Source organism: Anoplophora glabripennis, unplaced genomic scaffold (genome assembly GCF_000390285.2).
Source record: "Anoplophora glabripennis isolate ALB-LARVAE unplaced genomic scaffold, Agla_2.0 scaffold801, whole genome shotgun sequence".
In the NCBI taxonomy this organism is placed as follows: Eukaryota; Metazoa; Arthropoda; class Insecta; order Coleoptera; family Cerambycidae; genus Anoplophora; species Anoplophora glabripennis.
Genome location: NW_019416894.1, coordinates 102729 through 124452, shown reverse-complemented (window position 1 = coordinate 124452; position 21724 = coordinate 102729). Strand labels below are relative to the sequence as shown.

At 31.7% G+C, this 21724-nt stretch overlaps 1 protein-coding gene across 1 annotated transcript in view; it reads left to right on the top strand.

Annotated features, from left to right (window-relative positions):
• The window catches only part of LOC108913493 (transcription factor IIIB 90 kDa subunit), a 105654-nt gene that overhangs the window by 52835 nt on the left and 31095 nt on the right, over window positions 1-21724 (top strand). Inside the window, exon 4 of the mRNA XM_023455632.1 lies at window positions 14201-14453. Within this exon, the coding sequence (XP_023311400.1) occupies window positions 14201-14453 (253 nt within the window). The remainder of the gene's footprint in view (window positions 1-14200; window positions 14454-21724) is intronic.

The following is a 21724-nucleotide window of genomic DNA, read 5'->3' as shown; positions in this document are numbered from 1 at the left end:
TTAACAATTACACAAAAGGATGCCATTAAAATTCGTAGTAGGTACATTAAAGTTCGCAGTGTTACATTTCGACTGTCACCATACCACTATGCGCTCTATCCCGTTGAACTAAACTGGGCGAATGTAAAACGTTTTTTAGCACAAAGTACAACTTTTAAATTAAGTAGAAGTACTTTCGCAGCAGGCGGTTAATCCCCTAACTGTGGAGAAATGTAATAAGTGCATTGTGCGCGTACAAAAGGAATAACGAAAGTTAGACCTCGGTACAAGAGTTGAAATTTGTATTTTTAGGAGTTTTAGTGGTTTTATTGATTTCGTGTTACTGTTACAATTCTACTTACGTAAACAGATTTTTCGCGACGGCTACGTCCTACAATAAAAATAAGAGAAGCATTTATACGCAGGTGGTAATAGGTCGTCTTTGCTCACGAGGATAGAGTTACTCAATCGATACTTTACTATAAATAACAATGTACCTACCTACCTGTTGGATATTTGTATATACCAAGGCGAGTGTAAATTTGTAAAGAAATAGTTTTTACCAAAATCCTAATATTTGTTAATCTGTATTTAATATTGTTTTGAAAGATTCTAAAATGATACGCATTCATCCCATGTCTTACTCATCGCATGTTGAGAATAAGTCCTGCCTACTACTTTGGTTTTGAAGTCGTAGGTATAATTAAAATACTTGATCCAACTTTAATGGCGACTTTATAGGTCAACAAAAAAAAGCCTCTATAGACTCCATTCACGTTTGAGAAAAAAAATGCTTAAGTGCAAAATAAAAATGGTGGAAGAGATTTCATTGAAATTTGACATAACTTTAATTTTTTATTTTCCCCAAACGTACATGGATGTCATCTTTATTAGAGATACATATGGAATTATTTCGGGGGGGATATGAGTACATAGATTTTGTATACTTTTTTATGCTTAATCCGTAGCCCAAAACCCGATTTATCAGGTCATTTTTTAGTAAAACGCTAAAACTTCTCCAAATTACGTTGAAATATTGAGGATAAGGTAAAGCTTTATAATGAAATGCAACAATTTGTAAATATTTTGAGAAAATCTTTAAAATAATATTTTTAGTAATAGAAAGAAATATATGCAAATTAAATCCACACGCACCCCTACGAGGGGGTTAAATCAATCCCTAACGTTAAATAACGAATGCTATCGTAAAACAATGTGAAAAACCATAGCCTTGTTAGTCCACGGGCCCACGTACAAAGAAAAAAATGATGAGTCTCCCAAGATTTGACTATGAGGAAAATTCAACAGTGGTAATAAGTTTTTCCGTGATTTTCAGGAAAACATGTCAATCGGGCATAAATCTAGTATGTTATGACCAGCACTTTTTTTAAGTTTAAATGAGATATATTTTATTAAACCCCCCAAAAAATTTGTCCGACAAAAATGTTGGTATTTTGAGTTTGTCCCCCACCCCCAAATATGTCGATTTGGTGACATTATGGTTGGTGACAACCAGCAAGCTGATTTTTCTGGGAGGGTTTGGTAATAAGATTTGAAATAAAAGTATCTTATTGTCCGACAAAATTCTTGAGAAGTTTTTGCAGTCCGACACCCCGAAGATGTCGACTTAACGACATCATGGTTGGTGATAACCAGCTGTCGGACAAAAGCGTCATTATTTAAAAAAATGCAATATTAATGAGGATTTAATTGTCCGACAAAATTATTGGTTTTTTTTTGCTTGTCCGACAAAATTAAACTAAAATTTTGTGGTTTCAATACTTACGCATGATGTAGAAGAAAAATTTATATTTAATAAAAAAAATATATGAATAAAAAATTTTTTATTTAAATTTCTCAAATTTCAAAATAAATATGACTAATTTAAATTTATTTTTGTATACAATTACAAAAAAATTGTATACAGGGTGGTCCCGAGCTAATAGGTCAAAAGTCATAGGTAGATTCTCGAAGCAAAAATATTGCGATTTAGCTGAACTTACCTTAGTCCAAAAGTTGATAGTTAAAGAGATACAGGGTGTTAAATGTAAAATATTATTTTAGTTTTTTTTCATTTATTCCTTAACAAATGCAAATATCCTCACAAAATTTTGAGGTTTAGAGTTCTTTAAGTAGAGGAATTGAAATGTGTTCACATTTTGGTTAAAGTTCATAGAGGGCGCTAGCTGCAGTAGATTTAATGTGTTAAAAACGAAATAACTTTTTGTATACTTTAAGGTATCTCATCTTTGGTATCAAATTCTTATTTTCCAAGTTTTTTTACACAAAAAAGCTACACTTTATAAAACTAGCTCTCTCGCACCGTTTTCGAGATATTTGGCTTTGAAACTTCCAATGCTGTTGCATTAAATTACAATGAAGTACCTACCTATTATTAATTTAGCGGTGAAGATTCTTAAGTTTGGACGAAAATCAAATAATTGACATATTCCACTTGTCTTATTGCTGTCATTTGTATGCTACTGTCCATTAAGTATTATTCGTACCTAAAATTACATCTTAATTTAAATTGTATGTACATAAATGTGAGATGGAATGCCGAGACTTTCGTTTTTGGGGTTACAAATCAGTTGTTTATGGAGAAACTATAAACACCTGTTACGAACTTTGGCAAAAGGTTTTAAATGCTACAAAGTCATTTCGCATTAAAGATTTATACTTTACAACAAGACAATCTTTTAATAAACGCGTTGATAAGTGTATAATAATAATTTTAAAATTGATTTAAAATTGATTTAACTGGTTTTTCAAGAACAAAACTATGTGTAAACTGTTTGTCAAAACAAAATTGCAAATTTTAATTTAAAAAAACACATGCAAAAATGTATGCATTCATTGTACAGTTACCATTTTTTATAAAATAGTTACAATAGTTTATAAAATAAAATGTACATATAAGTTTTTTGAAATCATTTTGATGGAGATTAATTAAATTAGTTAGACATAATTATTTATGAATTTGAATTTCTGTTGCTCCTGTTAACAAGATAATTTTCTTATTTATCTTCTTTATTTTTTCATTAAAAAAATAATTATTTTTATAGCGGAACATTAGGTAGAAAAATAGTTATTTTTCTCATTTTTAAGGTAAATTTTCCAATCTTTTTGTCGGACAAGTATATTATTGTGTTATACATTTCTCAATTATTAGAGAAAAAATAAAAACCAGATTGCTGGTTATCACCAACCATGTTGTCCTTAAATCGACATCTTTGAGGTGTCGGACTGCAAAAACTTCTCAAGAATTTTGTCGGACAATAAGATACTTTCATTTCAAATCTTATTACCAAACCCTCCCAGAAAAATCAGCTTGCTGGTTGTCACCAACCATAATGTCACCAAATCGACATATTTGGGGTGGCGGACAAACTCAAAATATCAACATTTTTGTTGTGTTGAAAATCACGGGAAAACTTACCACTATTCAATTTTCCTCATAGTCAAATCTTGGGAGACTCGTCAAATTTAAGTTGCACGCAAAGTTACAGCTTGCTGGTAATCATTTTTTTTCTTTGTATGTGGGCCCGTGGACTATGTATTTTATGCTACCAAATAGGTATATGTATAAATGTAGGTTGATAGACAACATACGAAAAAAATATAATATATCTTATCCCTCAAAGGGTTAGAAACCACCTACAGACTACTTACATCTTTAAGTACGTTTTTCTATTCAATATTTTTGTCTGAATTTTGTTACCCCGGATTGTTGGGGTCGCTGATTACGAGTCTGAATTCGAAATCCGAAAATTCCTGAATAAAAAATATCAATCCAATGCTATGTAAAAATCGGAAAAGCATTCGAAATTTGAAGATTATGGCTGAAACTTGTTACTTTGTAGTTTTCAAAGTCGCTAGACACGAATGTAAGGTTTTAATTCGGATATTCTTAAATACAATATAACGGACCCATTTTGGCGGTTTGAAAAGTACCATAGAAATTGGTATTTACCACCCAAAGAAATGTGTTATGAATGTTTAAAAAATTGTCATTTGAGTAAAAATAGGCAAATATCTAAAAATGAGAAATAAAGAATATAAATTTGATTTAAGATGCACAAAATGAGTAAGATTTTAGAGCTAAAAATATAAATTTTACCTCTTATAAACAGGGTTCCATACACTTGCGATTTGCGAATTACGAAATGGAGATACCTGATAGGGAGATTAAATATTTTTGCTATTTATTTACATTAGAGAACAATATTTACAAATTGCAATTTGCAAATATGTAGGAGCATGAAAATATCTGCTTATAAGATTTTACCTAAAAAATATACTACTAATCATGCAACCCTATGTTAAAAGTGATATATTTTTAATATTGTTTTCAAAATTAAAATAATTAATTATGAAAATGACGCTTGAACATTTTTTGACGTAAAAGCTATCTAAATAAATATTGTCTATTGCTTTATTGTCAGTGGCTGGTTGTTTATTGCCTCAGTGGGAGAGCTAGCTAAATAAAAACCTGTCGCAAAATTAAAATTAAGTGTAACACTTTGCATATCAAAGGGAAGGTAATATAAAACACGGTCAATGTCCTTCCTCTTCGGAATTGTCGCTTTCCGTGTTTGTTTTTGATAGGTCGTTTCATTTTGGGGTGTCTCTGATTGAGAACGATCCGAGAGGTGCTACATTTGTTTCAGAAACGCGATGAATGTAATATGAAGATGAAAAACTTTGTTTACCGCGATTAAATCTTTGTTATACACGTAGAGAAATATTTCTTATATCGTTTAGGTAGATAGGTGCTTTCGTAGAGTTGACTATTTGACTGTTAAGGTACCTTAAGCCACTGTTAAAGGACTAAAATTGGCTATACTGTATCCTTATAAGAGTATATGAAAATAAAACGATAAGTTTATATAAATGTGGGTTTGCAAATGCTTCCTTACTGAGAAACAGGGTGTTAAATACTGTGAAAACCAAATTGTTACTCGGAACTGATCTCGAATTCATTATTATTGAAACGAATCACTGTTATCGCCCTTAGAGATTTATTTATATTGCAGGTTTAATAATCTATTTCAATTTTTGTAGTATAGTTAATTTAATGTTTTTTATTCATAACATGTATATTTTCGATTTAAACCAGTCAACAATATAGTAAGTTCAGTAAGTTTAATCATGATTTAAAAAATAGGGTGTAACAGTTAGATGTTATAACATTTATATTTTTTACATACATTTTAGTATGGTGTAGTTTGTGTTCTAACTTTCCTATTTATATTTTGGTTCAAATACATTTGAGAGTTTGTGCATGTGACATATACCTCGAATCCCAGTAGCGCAAAAGCTCAAAGTTACTTAAACACTTTAAACTCTAGCGGTAAAGTCGTTAAGACAGTAGAAAATTACATTGATAGGTTAAAGAGTATCATCATAAAACATGAAAGTTGTAGCTATTCCAAAAGAATTATTTCAATATGACTGTGAAGATGGAACAACAGTCAGCAGATAATGGCAATTACTAAATATCATGAGTCAATCTTTCGAAGAAAACATTACTGTTGTGGTCCAAATAAGAAACAATATGTTACTATTAACCAACTTTTAAAGTTTGCAACACTTACGTTCTGAATTGGTCAGGAACAAGCACATAAGATTAACTCCGGGAGCTTAGAGGTATAGTGAGTTATTGCGAAATTTAAGATTGTATAACTATACAGGGTGCGGCATGTATAATGCATAAAAATTAAACAGTCTCTTAACGATATTTGTAATAGAAAAGACTTATACGAAAAAGTTATATTTTTGCGTTTTTTTTTGTAAATTAAAGTTCAATTATGGATCAAAATATTTTCTCTGGAACGGTCTGAGTTACGTGCTGTAGACCAGCCGCGTAAACAAATCGTCGTTGAAAGATAGAAAGATACTTCTCAACTTTTGGGGAATTTTTCAATGCAAAAGTACAAAAAAAATTGATATTTTCTTATTATAATAATTAACAGTAATTACTATATTAATTGCATTGTTACTACAAGAGTTCGCAAATAAAACCACATCCGTAAGTATGTGCAGTTGCCAACTGCGTGCACTAAACAAACTCCATTAAATTATGGAACAAAATGAAATAAAACTTACCATTATAGAGAAAATGTTGAAATTGATCCCCATTAGCGTGGATACAGGCATGGCTCCGACGCATCCAATTTTGGCGAATATTTTCCCAAATTCCAGGTATTCCTCTAACTGTGTCAGCAGCTTCAAGTATACGGTTTCGCAATTATTCCACCGTAGCAACTGGAGTATTGTAAACCAATGACTTCAAGTAACTCCAAAGATAAAATACCATTAGAGTTAGATCGGATGACCGAGGTGGCCACGGCACAGGACCAAAGCGTCCAATCCATCACTGAGGAAACATTTCATTCAAGAGTGTCGTTACTTCTCGAGTACTGTGTGGATGAGCCACATCGTCCAATAATTCAGGCAACCGGTTCTCTAAAAAGTCAACATATGTTGGTCGATTTAGTCGTCCTTCAAACAAATATGGACCCACAAGTACATCGCCTATTATGCCAGCCCAAACATTTACCGAGAACCGACGTTGATAATAAGTTTCTCTAATCGCGTGAGGATTTTCATTGGCCCATATGTGCATATTATGGAAATTCACTTCATCACGGGTAAATGTCGCCTCATCTGTTACACAAACATAAGCAGGAAAGTCTACTTGATTGGCACATTCCCGTAAAAACCATCTGCAAAAACGCATTCGTTGATCACAATCCGGGGGTAAAATCTATTGAACTGGTTGCAGATGATAGGGGTACAACAGCTGGCGCCTTAAGATGCGATGTACGGTACTTGCTGTGCGAGTCGTCGAGTACTAATTGTAGGGTCTTCGTCAAGATTTTCCAACACTGCATCTTCAACATTAAGGTTCACTTGCTGACCACCTCCTCGAGGAATAAAATTTCCCGTATCTCACACCCGCTGAACGCATTCTAGGTTTGTATTTGCACATGGGGGATGACGTTGTGACCATTGTTCCCGGTACCACCTAGTCGCCGCGAGCGCATTTTCTCCGACTGCACCATACTCTAACACCATATCGACACGTTCCGAAATAGTAAATGTATTGTTTTCTCGGTTCATTGTAAAACTAGTTTGTGCACAAACTAAAAAATTAAGCAAAGTAAGAAATAAGAATCTCGTTTTTAACGTAATCGGCACGCTATTCTTATTTTTTACTTCTTTATAAAAATTACCCTGCTGTCACTATCGTGGAATTACAAAATAAAAACTTTTGTCTGGAATCTTTCACTTTTTAACACTGATGGGTCGATGGACGATGCTTAATATTTAATAATTAAGTGAATAATGAATTCAATACAAATACAAAATTAGTTGACTGCACACATTTTTTGACAATGTAACCTAACCTTCTTTTAGTATTACTAGTATTACCTAGATTATACCGACTTAAATTATAAGGTTGTATCTCGGGTCGCATAAAAACATTTCCAAAGTTTTTAATAAATAACACAGGGTCAGCCTTTCGTTGAATAAATGAACTTTAATTTACAAAAAAAAACGCGAAGATAGAACTATTTCGTATAGGACTTTTCTATAACAAATATGATCAGGAAGCTGTAGTTTTATTTTTATAGATTATACACGCCACACCCTGTATTTTTTATAACTGAACATATACATTTGTTCGGTAAATATTACTTTGAATTTTGAGATACGAGGGCAGTCATATAAAAGAAAGCAAATTTAAAAAAACAATTCAATACAAGTATAAAAAAATGAGCTTTTAATACACTCATATAAACTTTGACCTTTACAATATTTCTGCAAGTCACAAGAAACGTATATTAACGTTAAACTTAGTAAATATTTTAAGTTTCTCATCATCAATACTCCCAGTTTCCCGAATTTTGTCAAATTGCCACGTTATTGAACAAAAATATAATCATTAATCATATAATTTTTTTTGTTTGGATGCCCTGTATCTCAAGAACCAATCCGTTGCGGACCCATGTTCATATAAACTTTTTATCTTAAAAATTAGTCAAATACTCATTTAATTACAATGTAACGGAATCAACTAAAATTTCTTTACAACTTATAATGAACAAAAATAAAGAAAAATATTGTTTGATTCTAAAACCACTAGGTGGACTAAATGTGACAAGGTACAAATCTTATAAACCTTAAATGTAAAACTGACCTTTATACAGACAATTGTTTTCATTTATATCGTTCTAATTGCAATAAATTTATATCATTCTGCACTGACTTAATTTTAACCTTTTAGTTCCAAGTGAATGTTGTTTCGTACATAAAAAAATACTTTATAATTTTTCATTATACGTAAAGTAATAAAGTTAACAAAATGTGAAAATGTTCAATAAAAAATTACGCCGGCGTTAGTGTGTTACACAGTTTAGTGACGAAATTAAGACACAAAATAAATATAATTATATTCAAGGCATTACCGTTTGGAACCTTCACGTTTCGCGTGTGACCTTGATAAAGCAATAAAACTTATTTACATTAAAAATTCCGTGAATGAAATATACCTATACAAAATGTATATTGTTCTTTACCTAAATAAAGTACGTGCTGTAAATTTAGTTGTGAATAAAAAAAAAACATAAAATTTAGGTAGTGATGTGATTGGGCTGAGAACATTATTAATAGTTTTTTTTTCTGCAAATATGAAATTGCTTATACTAATTAATGTGTGCGTTTAAAGAATTTTAAATAATAATGCATTAAGTTACGAACTAAATAAAAATATAAAAAAGTATATAATTGAAAGGTATCTCATACTTTGTTGTGATTCTGGCTGTATAACATGCAAGTAGATACTTTAAATAAAACTATTTAAGGATAATTTAAACTGTACCGTCAGTAAGATAAGACGTATTTTAAATTTAGATTTATAACCTGACCATAATTTTACATGTTACAATTTTAAATTATTTATAATATTTTATTGAAATAATTTGTGTTCACTTTGTAGTTATGTAATTAAGCTTGTATTTTCGAATCTATTTTTCATGTATTATGCTTTTTTTATGTAATCGTTTATTGTTTCTCCTGCCCTTTAATTGGATTTATATCTGTCTGGGCAGCTGTACTTTAAATAAATAAATAAATAAATAAATAAATAAGTAAATAAATAAATAAATAATTTTACGGAATATACTTACTGCGAATCATATCATGTTATTTAAAACAGTATAAAATGACGAATCTCAGTTTGTTATGCAATTGATTCAGCGTGTAGAATTGACATGCAAGAAGCTTCATCTCTTATGAGACCAACGACATGAATTTTAGGTCCATTTTTGTTACCTACCTCCTCTAGAGGCGTAAACAACATAACTAATCTTGTAATAGTTACCGAAATGATTAAATAATAATTATCAAAGCGATACATTTTTTAATTCATCCAATCAAGAACTAATGTATTGTAAAAAAAAACAAATAAAAATAATTTTTTTATCAAAAGGTTTTCTAGTTTACTATTGTGAGAATTATACAGTATCAGCTTGTTTTATTGTACCTTACAGTGATAGTGCTTTTAAGTAAAAAATTGAGCTCTCTTGTGATACATCCTCTTCATATAGAATGATTATAGACATCCTGTTTGTGGAAAGTATGGTCAGTATTTTTTTTATGTTTTGTATTGAAATTGTATGCCCTGTTGCAAGAAATAAATGCTAATATGTAAATTATACCGAAGAAGCAGGAGAAGTTTTTCTTAGGTTAACATTTTGTCGTTGGTTCAAACATTCATCTGCCGTATGAACACACATATTCAGTTGTTAAAATTAACAGTAAATTATGACATACCAAAAAATTACAGCATTTAGTCAGTTGAACATGTATAAAAAAACGAGCAATCAAATTTAATAAGTTTCATAGGCGTCCCTAAAAAAGTTTTCTGCCAAAGTTAAAAAATTATAATAATTTGTATATAATGTGTAGAAAATCTCTATTACATGTTCATTTGACCAACAACATATTTTAATTATTTATGTTCTCAAACAATTTTATTATATTGATGGTAAATTTCGTTTTGTTCCGTTTCAAAAGGTTTCCAAAATGCCATATTGTAATAATATGAGTAAACCAAATATTCCTCTTATTTTTCCCTTTCGCAATTGTAATATGAATGATTAATAGAAGGGTGCCTATAATAAATTAAAATTATCTGAATAACACCGAATTCCGCATTGCTGCACTGTACTGCCAGACAACTTGTCGACAACTGAAATTTATGACGTAGTGGACCAGAACAACCGTGCGTATTGCCGTTTGCCCGCACGCTCATTCTTCACCTGGGCGTATACAGTTCTACCACCTGCACTTCGTTCGACCAGACCTGTATATATTATCTATCTCTATTATATGTTCATTTGACCAACTACATATTTTAATTATTTAAGTCCTCAAACAATTTTATTATATTGGTGGTAAATTTTGTTTTGTTCCTTTTCAAAAGGTCTCCAAAGTGCCATATTGTGATAATATTAGTAAACAAAATATCCCTCTTATTTCTCCCTTTCGCAATTGTAATATGAATGATTGATAGAAGGTGCCTCTAATAAATGAAAATTACCTGAATCACACCAAATTCTGCATTGCTGCACTGCACTGCTGGGCAATTTATCAACCACTTGTCAACTGCTGAGATTTATTGCCGAGTAGCCCAATGCAACTGTGTTTGTTTTCCGTTGCCCGCGCTCGCATTCTTCAACTGGGCGTATACATTTCTACCACCTCCACGTTTAATTCGACTAGACCTATATATGGGTGTGGCTAAATAAAAATGGGAAGTTTTTCAAATATTTCAATGCCGAGTTGCTCCGTCAGTGACCAATTGATATCGGAAAGACTTTACTAGTAAGGCGTTTTATAATGGTTACGTGAAAAAAAAATACGCAAAAGGAGACCAGAGTTGTGGCGACACAACTTATGGTTCTTGCACCATGACAATGCGCCCGCATACTCAGCTTTGTCAATTCGTCAGTTTGGTGCCAAACATTAGATTACTGGCCTCTCTCACCCTCCTCATTCGTCAGACCTGGCTCCATGCGATTTTTTCTTATTTCCGATATTCAAATCAGGTTGAAAGAACGCCGTTTTCAGACTATAAATAACATCAAGGGAAATTCGTCACAGACTTTAAAGGCCGTTTTAAATGACGCTGTCCGGAACTATTTCGCTAAATGGAAACACCGCTGAGAAAAGTGTATGAATAGAGAAGGGGAGTCTTTGAAGGAGACAAGGACCAATAATGTATAAAATTAATAATAAAGTTTAAAAATTTAAAGTTCGGTTATTTTCTGAATAGACCTCGTATACTTCTAACTAAAGCTCGCCGTGTTATAGTCTTTCCGATATGAATTGAAGAACCAAGAGGATGACAGTATGTACCAAGTTCGGTGGCTGACGCAGCAACTCGGCATTGAAATATTTGAAAAACTAGGTCTGGTCGAACTAAACATGCAGGTGGTAGAAATCTATACGCACAGTTGAAGAATGGGCTTGCCGGTAAAGGATGTTACGCACTGTTGCTCAGGTCGACTGCATCATAAATTTCAGTTGTCGACAAGTCGCCTGGCAGTGCAGTGCACAAAGCGGAATTTGGTGTGATTCAAGTAATTTTAATTTAATATATGCACCTTCTATTAATCATTCATATTACAATTGCGAAAGGGAGAAACAAGAGGGATATTTGGTTTACTAATATTATTACAACATGGCATTTTGGAGACCTTTTGAAACGGAACTGACGAAATTTACCATCAATGTAATAAAATTGTTTGAGGACATAAATAATTAAAATATGTTGTTGGTCAAATGAACATAGGTATAATAGAAATTTTCTACACATTATATATAAATTATTATAATTTATTACTTTAGCAGAAAACTTTTTATGGATGCCTATGAAACTCATTAAATTTTATTGCTCGGCTTTTTTATACATGTTCAATTGACTTCGGAAAGGCTATACATGTGTACACGTTACGAATCACGAAATCGAACGAAATTTTTTATGCGATCTAGTGTCGAACAGTCACATAAACAAATTTGATGACAGAATTTCTTCAGCTCCTACTTTTTAGTTACTGAACTAAGATGATAAATTGGTTGCCTTGCTAATAGCAAAGTTCCAAAAACAATATGTTAGTACATCGCATCGTGACAAAAGGGATTAACAAAATACAAAGCAAGTAAATTGACGGATGGAACTGTAGAAATAAATGAGTTAAATGAAATTAGTAATATAATATAATTAATATAAATTATGTGGGTTGGTTGTTATGTGCAGTATTTCTTGGCATACACCTCCATCCTTGATGCGTACTTTTTAATAATGACTGCCAAAACTCTAAATTAAATTAATTACATTCATTCTATATTCGGTGGGTAGTATTTCTTTGAGGCTACTTTTAAATTAATGAACGTAGAACAAAAGTAATAATGTGGTGTTAAATTTTCTCAGATTCAGTATTAGATTACTTAGAAATTACGTCCAACTTTGTTTATGCCCTGTAATTGAGTTGCATCAAAAGTGCCGTGTTGCGGAATTGGAGCTTAAAGTCGATTACTGTTGATTCGGTCTTAATTGCGCAAGTAAAATGGGGTGGGTTGATGGAACTGTCTTGTTTTATTTAAATAAAAACCCGCAGCATAATTTAGATGTCTTGAAGCTGTGTAAATTTCGTATATAAAATATTCCCTGTAGTTGTGTTCAAATATTTCGAGCATGAGGTAGACTAAATAATCAATAATGGTAGCTATATCTATATTTGTTTCATAATCAAATAAAATTATTTATTCCAAATATGATATTTTCAAAATATACTCCTCTGTGCTGAATACAAATTACATGGGCCGACCCTTTCACTAAAAGTTGCGCAATATCCTGGCTGGATAAGAAGTGGAATATGTATTATACAGGGTGTATACAAAATGATATTTAAATAGTACATAAATCGAATTGCGACTCTATTGACAGACATTTATTTTTCAAATAAATTTTTTAATACTTATATGAAAAAATTTTTGCAATCGCTAACTCTGCAGACAACTTTGCCTCTGTTTACGAGTGTTGCTGCCTATTTCCAGCATTTCCATTTCCACATGTTATTGTCGCGTCAATTACTTTATTGTTGCTGTGTGGATTAGCTAACTTAATATGTTTACTTTACTGAAACTAAAGCAGAAATAATGGTTACATAAAACTGAACCGGAAATGTCTCTACTAGAAAAAACGAAACGGATAAGCTGATAACACCCTATTTAAGGTCACAAATACTCATCTTTTTAGTTTGTAACTGGGGGACGATTCCAGAGGTTCCCAAAAAGTTTGCACAATTTCTCTACCACTAAAAAATTTTTTCCAAGTTTGTAAACATGTTGGAATTAGTCTTTATTGATACAGATATGAAAATGGCATTCTGTAATTTATTTATGAGATTACTTTTGAGTATATAATGTTCTATAAAAGACATAAACCTGGTACGCTGCAAAAAACTGATCATACAAAATTTTTTGGTTTACATCTAGACGAAAATCTGATGATGTATCAAAATTAAACTTCTATCATCTATGATCTTACTGTTTGTATTTTAGTAAGCAGCATTATAACAAAATATTTATAAATGATGCGAAAATGAGATGTTTATTGTTGTAATACCTGTCCTCCAAACGATATTCATAGAAATAATTTAAATCTGTCTTTTTGAATAAAATTGGGGATAGTTTCCGAAGCAGTTTTTACAGTTTTACAGTTTGCTTAAAATCAATACATTACAAATTACATACTATGTTACTAAATAAAGCAAATATTGAAATAAAATAAATAAAGAATTAAATACTAAATTACAAATGTTTTTCTTTCGATCCGATTGTTACTATGTTACACTATTATAAAAAATATAAAAAGCTACGCCATTTTTTAATGCTTCCAAATTTTTTACATGTGTTTTAAAATATTCAAGTAATACTGAAAAATGTAATTTTTCCACGACACAATAAGTCTTTTCAGTTTCTCCAGTGACACCAACATGTGATTTTTTTTCTCTTGATAGTTCTTCAGTAAGCCTTTCGGTGGTAATTAAATTACTAGAAACAATATCTAACAGTTTTTTCAACATGCTTATAAAATTAATAATAATTTTTTTATATTGATTATTAAACAGCAATTTTTTCGTTTCAGCCAAGGCTGAGAAGCTGCAAAAGGAGCGCGAGGAAGGCAAACCAGAAAAGAAGCGGAAACGGACCAGTAGGAAAAAAGCTATTGGCCCAGCCAATTCAGCGGGGGAAGCGATAGAAAAGATTCTGCAAGAAAAGAAGATATCTTCGAAAATAAACTACGACGTACTGAAGAGTTTGAATGCGGCAACCTTGAAGAATGAGCCGTCAGTCGTGGAGGAAGAAACGGTTCCTACCACTTCGGAGGCTATAACGAGGTTAGTACTGACACTGTTCTAAGAAAATTCCTAAACTCTCATCAAATGCACCCATATAGACAATTACAAAAAAGTAGATGAGGCCATTAAACCGTATAGGTGAAAGTAAAAAAGATTTTTGTTAATAACTTTATTGTCTTCTGCCGAATATATTCTGTAAAAAAATAAAACGCAGACCTACCCAAATTTTTCCTGCGCACGCAAGTATATTGCTTTTTAAATTAATAATTTCTTTATTCTTTTTCCGCTCTTAGAAAATTTCAATTTATTGCAAGATTTACGACATATCATATATGCTTTTAGATATGTGATATTGATTCACCTTAGAATATCTTAAGCGACGAATTAAGCTTGACAAAAATGTCATTGGATGTATCAATTCTAAAATGTTTCTGCATAACTCAAATTATTATCATTGGAATAGGAATTTTTTAAAATTCCTTAGTTTCATTATTACCACCTAGACCTACATTTTTCTAAGTAGGCGGTGAAGTTAACAAAAATGGAAAGATAAATCAATAACTATGATGCGTAGTTCTATTTAGTTCTTATAATTTATGTTATAATTTAGGTTTCTATTTGTTTGAATCCGATCATCAATGTCTAGACCAAGTAATCTCACACTATCAGAATTTCTCGGAATAAGAAAATTATTTATTGTAATGTTAAGTGGGTCACAGTGTTTTTGCCTGATATGAAAACGTAATATGTAGTTTGATCTTATCGGGATTCAAATACAAAAAGTTTTGTGAAAACCACTCACCTATCCATAGTTAAATTTTTGTCTAATTTGTCAGATAAAATGATTGAAGTGTGCATAATAAAGTAAAATATGCTGTAGTAGACAGTCATTTATATACAACAAGAAAAAGATAGGAGCCAATAAAGAACCCTGTGCTACACCGAGTGTTATAGCAGCCCTAGGCCCACCCCAAGCAATAATTTAGCTTGAATATTTTGATAAAAAATTGGTATAGTACTACAGATAAGGCTCCATGGTTGGATGACAAAACCAATTTTTGTTACTATTTTTAACAATAGTGCTCTCATTTAGTTCGATAAAATAAACGATTTTCGAGATAAACCGGTTTTTGAAGTGAGCAGCAATAATGATAATTTTATTACAAATTGTTTCATAAATCGTACAAAATGAGAAAAAGATAAATATCACTTCTACAGGGTGTTTCAGGATTAAGTCGACAAACTTTAAGGAGATATTCCTCATAAAAAATAATAAAAAAATCAAGTACCTATAATTTTTTTTCCAGAGATGCTTCATTTTCGAAATACAGGGCGCTAAAGATTTTAAAAAAAATTCAAATTTTTTAAATAACTTCTAAATGAAGAAGGCTATTTAATCTAAATTTGGCATGATACATCTTACAAGATACCATTTTTCCATAGAAGTAGAAGTCCCGCAAGCAACCAGTGGCGGAGTTATGAGAACTCAGACTCTTTAAATTATAAAAAAAAATTAATACGGCCCTATTGAAAATAAAAATGATGCTGTTTTTAGATAGAACAGTTTGTTATTGACAAAAAGTGTACATTCACTTTTTTCCTAACTCTTATAGTTTCACGGCAAAATTGATTCTGTCGATAAACTTTAGGAAGACGTTCCTCATAAAACCTAAAAAAATGTAGTACCTATTAAAATTGGTCTTAGTCTCAAGTATGTGTGAGTCAATTAAGCCTTTTTGTCTCCCCTTCCCTTGAGTTTAACAAATAGTATTAAAATTATTTAGGAAATGCTTCGTATTTGAGATATAGGGTGTTTTTTTTTTTAGGAAAAAAAAGAAGTTGATGAAAACAATAGAAATATTTAAGCACCTAACATCTAATGTGACTATGTCGTAATGCGACAACGTAACGACCCTTGCAATACTCCTAAATTTTTTCAGGCAGTTTGTGGTCACTTCATTTACTTGTGTCGTGTACTTTTAAATAAAATAAGATGGCAAACAATACATGAAAATTTATTTGTAAATTGAAACAATCAAAAATTACCAATTAATATTATACCTAGACAAAGCGAAAAGTGAATAAAAAATGGGGTGCTGTTAAACAAAAAGTCTACGAGGTGCCAGTTGATACCCTAGCCCTAGAAGATCTAAGACAGCGAATAGTCCAAGCGTGTCGAGAATTAACTCCAATTCAATGTCGATCGGCCACTACCTCCATAATTAGAAGATGTCGTGCTTGTCTACAGTCCGGAGGCGCCCATTTTGAACAAAATATTTTTTAAATCATTTCAATTTTGATTCGCTTAATCCTGAAACTCCCTGCATAAGTGTTTTCTATTCTACGAATGTGTACAAGGTGCGCATGAAATAGGTACGCCTTCGCATGTTCAAATACGAGCAGTGGAGGTAACTATAAAGTACCAGAAATATTAATGATCTTTATTTTTACTCAATAATGTTTTTTCCTTTCAAATGTAAAGTAATGCTAATAATATTTTAGCAGTCGAAAGGTAAGCCGTACAAAAAATAATAAGAAAGATGTGGTACTATTGATTCGAGAGTCGTTTCCCTTATTGGGTCATTACATGGAAAAGCTTAATGTCAATCTTCTTAGAATCAGAAGGACCCCTTTTGAACAGATAATTGTGGGGATAGAAATCCTTCAGTGCGAATAAGAACAGAATGGAAAAATTGTTGTGATTTAGGGTTTGTTGCTTAGGAAATAATGATTTTCAACGTTTGAAGTTGAAAATTCCCGTCCTTGTTAGGGGTTCATGAATATTTCCGATTCCACATAAGGAATTTCTTGCACATTATTTGTCGAGCAGATATTCTGTTTCTATTCTATTCATTTTTAGTGTCTGATGTAATAACTCAATAAATATTGGGACTTGTTTTAAAGTACTTTATCTTTTGGAGTAAAGACGTGTATATTAGAACATATTAACGTGACAGGTATAAGTATCTTATAAATCACAACAGTTTCAGTTGGTTTAGAGGTAAAGGTCCTCTGATTCTTTGAGATCTGATTGTCTGTCTGTCTGTATGTCGGAGGATGGTGGAATTGTTTTTCCCACCGCGGCACTTAGGCCTTATTATGCCCCTTGTACACCCTCCTTCATTACTCGAGTACTTTTCTGATTGCACAGTTCTATAAAAAAGTTCTGTATCAGAAACATGGGTACATTGATTTTGTGTATTTTTTTTGTTGAATCCGAATTAGCAGCCTAAATTTTTACCAGGTTATTTTTTAGTAAAACGCTAAAATAGGGTAAAATAATGAGGATAAACTAAAGCTTTATCATGAAAAGCAACGATTTGTAAATACTTTGAGAAGACATTTTAAAATAATATTTTGAGCATTGGAAAGAAACTAAGTCCCATTATGAAAATTGCATTAATTACACAGGTCAACAAAAGTCAAGAAGAAGACACACTAATATGTATTCTCAAAGGATTTTGGTGCGCTGAATCTTAATCTGGTGGCAGAATTGCTCTATCACGTCAGGTTTTTGAGATATCCTAACCTAAAAGTGCAAAAAAACACCGTTTTTCGTCATATTTGAGGTTATGTAGTAATGCCCATCTATTCTTTTTTAAAAAAATACATATAATTTAAAAGTCTCCCTCGAATGCCGTTGAGTTTGCTCAAATATCTTTTTTTTTTTCGTTGAGATATCACATGTTGAAATTTCTAAGTTTATCAGTTTCTTAATATGCGAAAATCTACTAAGGATCTTTTAGACGTCAAACAGTTGATTGCAGTTCAGCAACTTCATACTCAGAAACCTTCAATACATACGAACTTAAACTCACAAACTCCAAATCCACAAACCCACAAACCCCAATCCCACAATCCCTAAACCCACAACCCCAATCCCACAAAACCCGAACCTGCAAACTCCAAGCTTATAAACCCTAAGCCCACCAATTCCAAACCTACAAACCGTATGGGTATGAAGTTTCTGAATTGCAATCGACTGCTTGATGTCTAAGGGATCCTTAGTAGATTTTCGCATATTATTAAGAAATTGAGAAACTTAAAACTTTCAACATGTGATATCTCAACGAAAAAAAAAGTATTTGAGCAAACTCAACGGCATTCGAAGGAGGGAGCCTTGTACTTTTAGATTCAATGTATTCGTTTTTTGAAAAAGAATAGATGGCATTACTACATAACCTCAAATATGACGAAAAACAGTGTTTTTTTGCACTTTTAGGTTAGGATATCTCAAAAACCTGACGTGATTCGGATTCGGCGCACCTAAATCCCCAAAATATATATTCAAGTTTCTGCTTCCAAAAAAAGTTAAATTTTGTTGGTCTGTGTTATCAACAATTGAAAAAAATGGCCATTTTCGACCATTTTTGAGCTCTCGCGCATAAACAAATTATCGTAATTTAATCGGACTTGTCTCATTTTACAGATTTATTTAATACCTACCTTTTGTGTATAAACCTTTTTTTCCTTATGAATAACAGTTTTTTTACGCGAGTCAAAAAACCACTTTTTCATAACTTTGACCATTGTTTAAATTAAGTTTCCCAACTAGTCTCGAGTTGATTTTTTGATATTTTGATTATACATTTCCGAACAATATTCCGCAGAGAAACTTCTAATAGTATTTTTTCCCGAAACAGGCTCTTTCATGTCTACAGGGTGTCCCAAAATTCATGCAACAAAATTTGGTCATAGATTCTTAAGACAAATTTAGGTGACCCGTATTTTTTCTTTTTGCCAGTGAGTTACAACCCCTTGAAATCTGCCCCTAATAAGTCTTTTTTATATCTCAAAACCATGTTGTACGAGAATCACTAAATTTAGTACACAGGGGTTTTATGACATGTGGAATCTCACAGTGCTACGCTTTTTGGCCAGAAACTCCCTTAAGACACTTTTTCGTGGGCCCCCTTGTCTTTGGAACCAGAAAAATTTTTTTAAAAATTATTAGTTAGCTAGAAAGCCATTGAATTTAGAAACTTTTTTGTCTCTTGATATTTGTTTCGTAAAACGCAATGTTTTTGAGGAAAATGGCGAGTCACGATATGCATTTAACAAAAAACAACAAAAAATAACAATTCAACAAAAAAGGGGCATAAAATCGGGTTCCTTCGAATATCTTCGGGACTATTGGGAATTTTCTAAATTTAATTGGCATACAATTCTGCACATTTTTGCTCATTTAACCATTTCTGTATCTCTTATATTAAGAAAAATACCTGTATTGGACAATCAAAAAGTTGTAACCCTGTATTTTTTATAAATTTTTGGACCGAATGCCTACGATTAAAACCAAATTTTGTTATATCTAAATAATTGTGTAGCAGGTAATTATATCTTGCTTAAATGAGAATATGCTTCAATTTCAATTAATGGAGATATAAGGGTGGGTTCATGAAAAGTGAAACGCAGTTTCATAAAATTCCTTAACGTTTTTTTTTAATAAAATTGAAAGTACAAACAAATAAACTTTTTATTATAACAAAAACACAAAATTTATTCACCTTTTATACTTATTTATGCTCTCACTAATGATGTATTCGAAATGTTTGAAAGGATGACACACAATTTCGCAATTTCTTTCATTTCTGTATATATTAAATGAAATAAACGGAAATAAACATATTCTTACTTGTACACAACTTCTGTGTGAGAAAAAAAAAACGATGTAGAATATACAGGGTGTTTGGTAAGTCGATGCATTCCTTGCAGGAGGTTATAGTGGAAGTGATTTGTGACATATTTCCTTAATATTACCATATTACTATAACACAACAGAATATTTTAATGAAATTTTACAAGTTTTGACAATTAACAACAATATATGTTTTATGATAAAAATATAGTTTTTAGTTTCACTAGTGGCGTGCGCACAGGCACGTCTTTGGATATTTTTAAAGAAAAAAATGATACGCCACTGATTTTTCTTCCTTGTTCAGTTTGGAAGAGCAAAGGTATCTTGACTGTTTTTCTTATGACGCACCGTTTTCGAGTAAAAAAATTAAAATCCATTTATTGCATGGCGTAATCCTGTTTCAATAATTTGAAAAATAGCAGAAATATGCAGTCAGCTTTTTTTTGTACCAATTTTATTACAAAAAATTATTATTCCTCGCAGTTAACATCAGACTAAACAATTTTTATCAGTTTTTAGATTCACTATTTACTATCTAAACAGAAATTAGCAAGTTGGCTGTGCACTCGTTTTTGTCATTGTTTGACAATTCGAGTGTTTGAGTGTGAAGCAGTTAAGTGCATAATTTCTGCTATTTTTCAAATTATTGAAACCGAATTACGCCATGCAATAATCGATTTTATTTTTTTACTCGAAAACGTTGCGTCATTAAGAAAAACATTTTCAAGGTACATTTTCTCTACTAAATTGAACAAAAAAACAGTGATGTATCATTTTTTTCTTTAACAATATTTTTAGAGACGTGTCTATGTGGACGCCACTGGTGAAACTGAAAACAATATTTTTATCGTAAAACATGTATTGTTGTTAACTGTCAAAGCCTGTAAAATGCCATTAAAATAATTTGAGCGGTTTCCGCAATATTTATAAATTTGCATTTTTTAATTAAAACTTTAACACCCTGTAGATCGGAACTAAACGTTTTCGGAATATAGTATATTAAGGAAATATATCACAAATCACTTGTATTATAGTCTCCTGCAAAGAATGCATCGACTTACCAAACACCCTGTATAAAGCAAGAGTCAGGAAAAAATCGCTATTTAAATTGTTTATGTTGTTAAATATGATTGATATCCCCAGTTTATCAAGTGGGGTATAACAAACACAACGGTAGTAAGCATAAACACATCAATAATACTTGACATGGTACACACAATTAGTATATTGGAGTTCAAGTTATAAATTTATCATGCTTAACGTCGGGAGTTGCCTTTCTATTATAATTTCTGAGTAGTGAGCAGGTCAGTGTAATGGCTATACAATGCAATAATTTGTACTGCCTGATTTACAGACTTGCTTTCAGCTTATTGTATTGTTATACAGTACATCTCACCTGGGCACGAGGTGATCAGAATGAAGGAGCGTATTTGTTGAAAACTTTTGAAAATTTGATTAATATTAGTGGCACCAACGCAATTAAGATATATGCAAACTTTTGAGATTGTCAGTTATGCTACACCATAAGGTTGAATTTAGACGGAATGTTATATTTAGGATATCTAGGATATTTAGGATTTAGGATTAGGATTAGACAATTCGAAAATGATTTAAAAATACACCTCTGCGTTGCACTGGAAACTGGTTCACTGTAAAACCTGACCTTACGCAA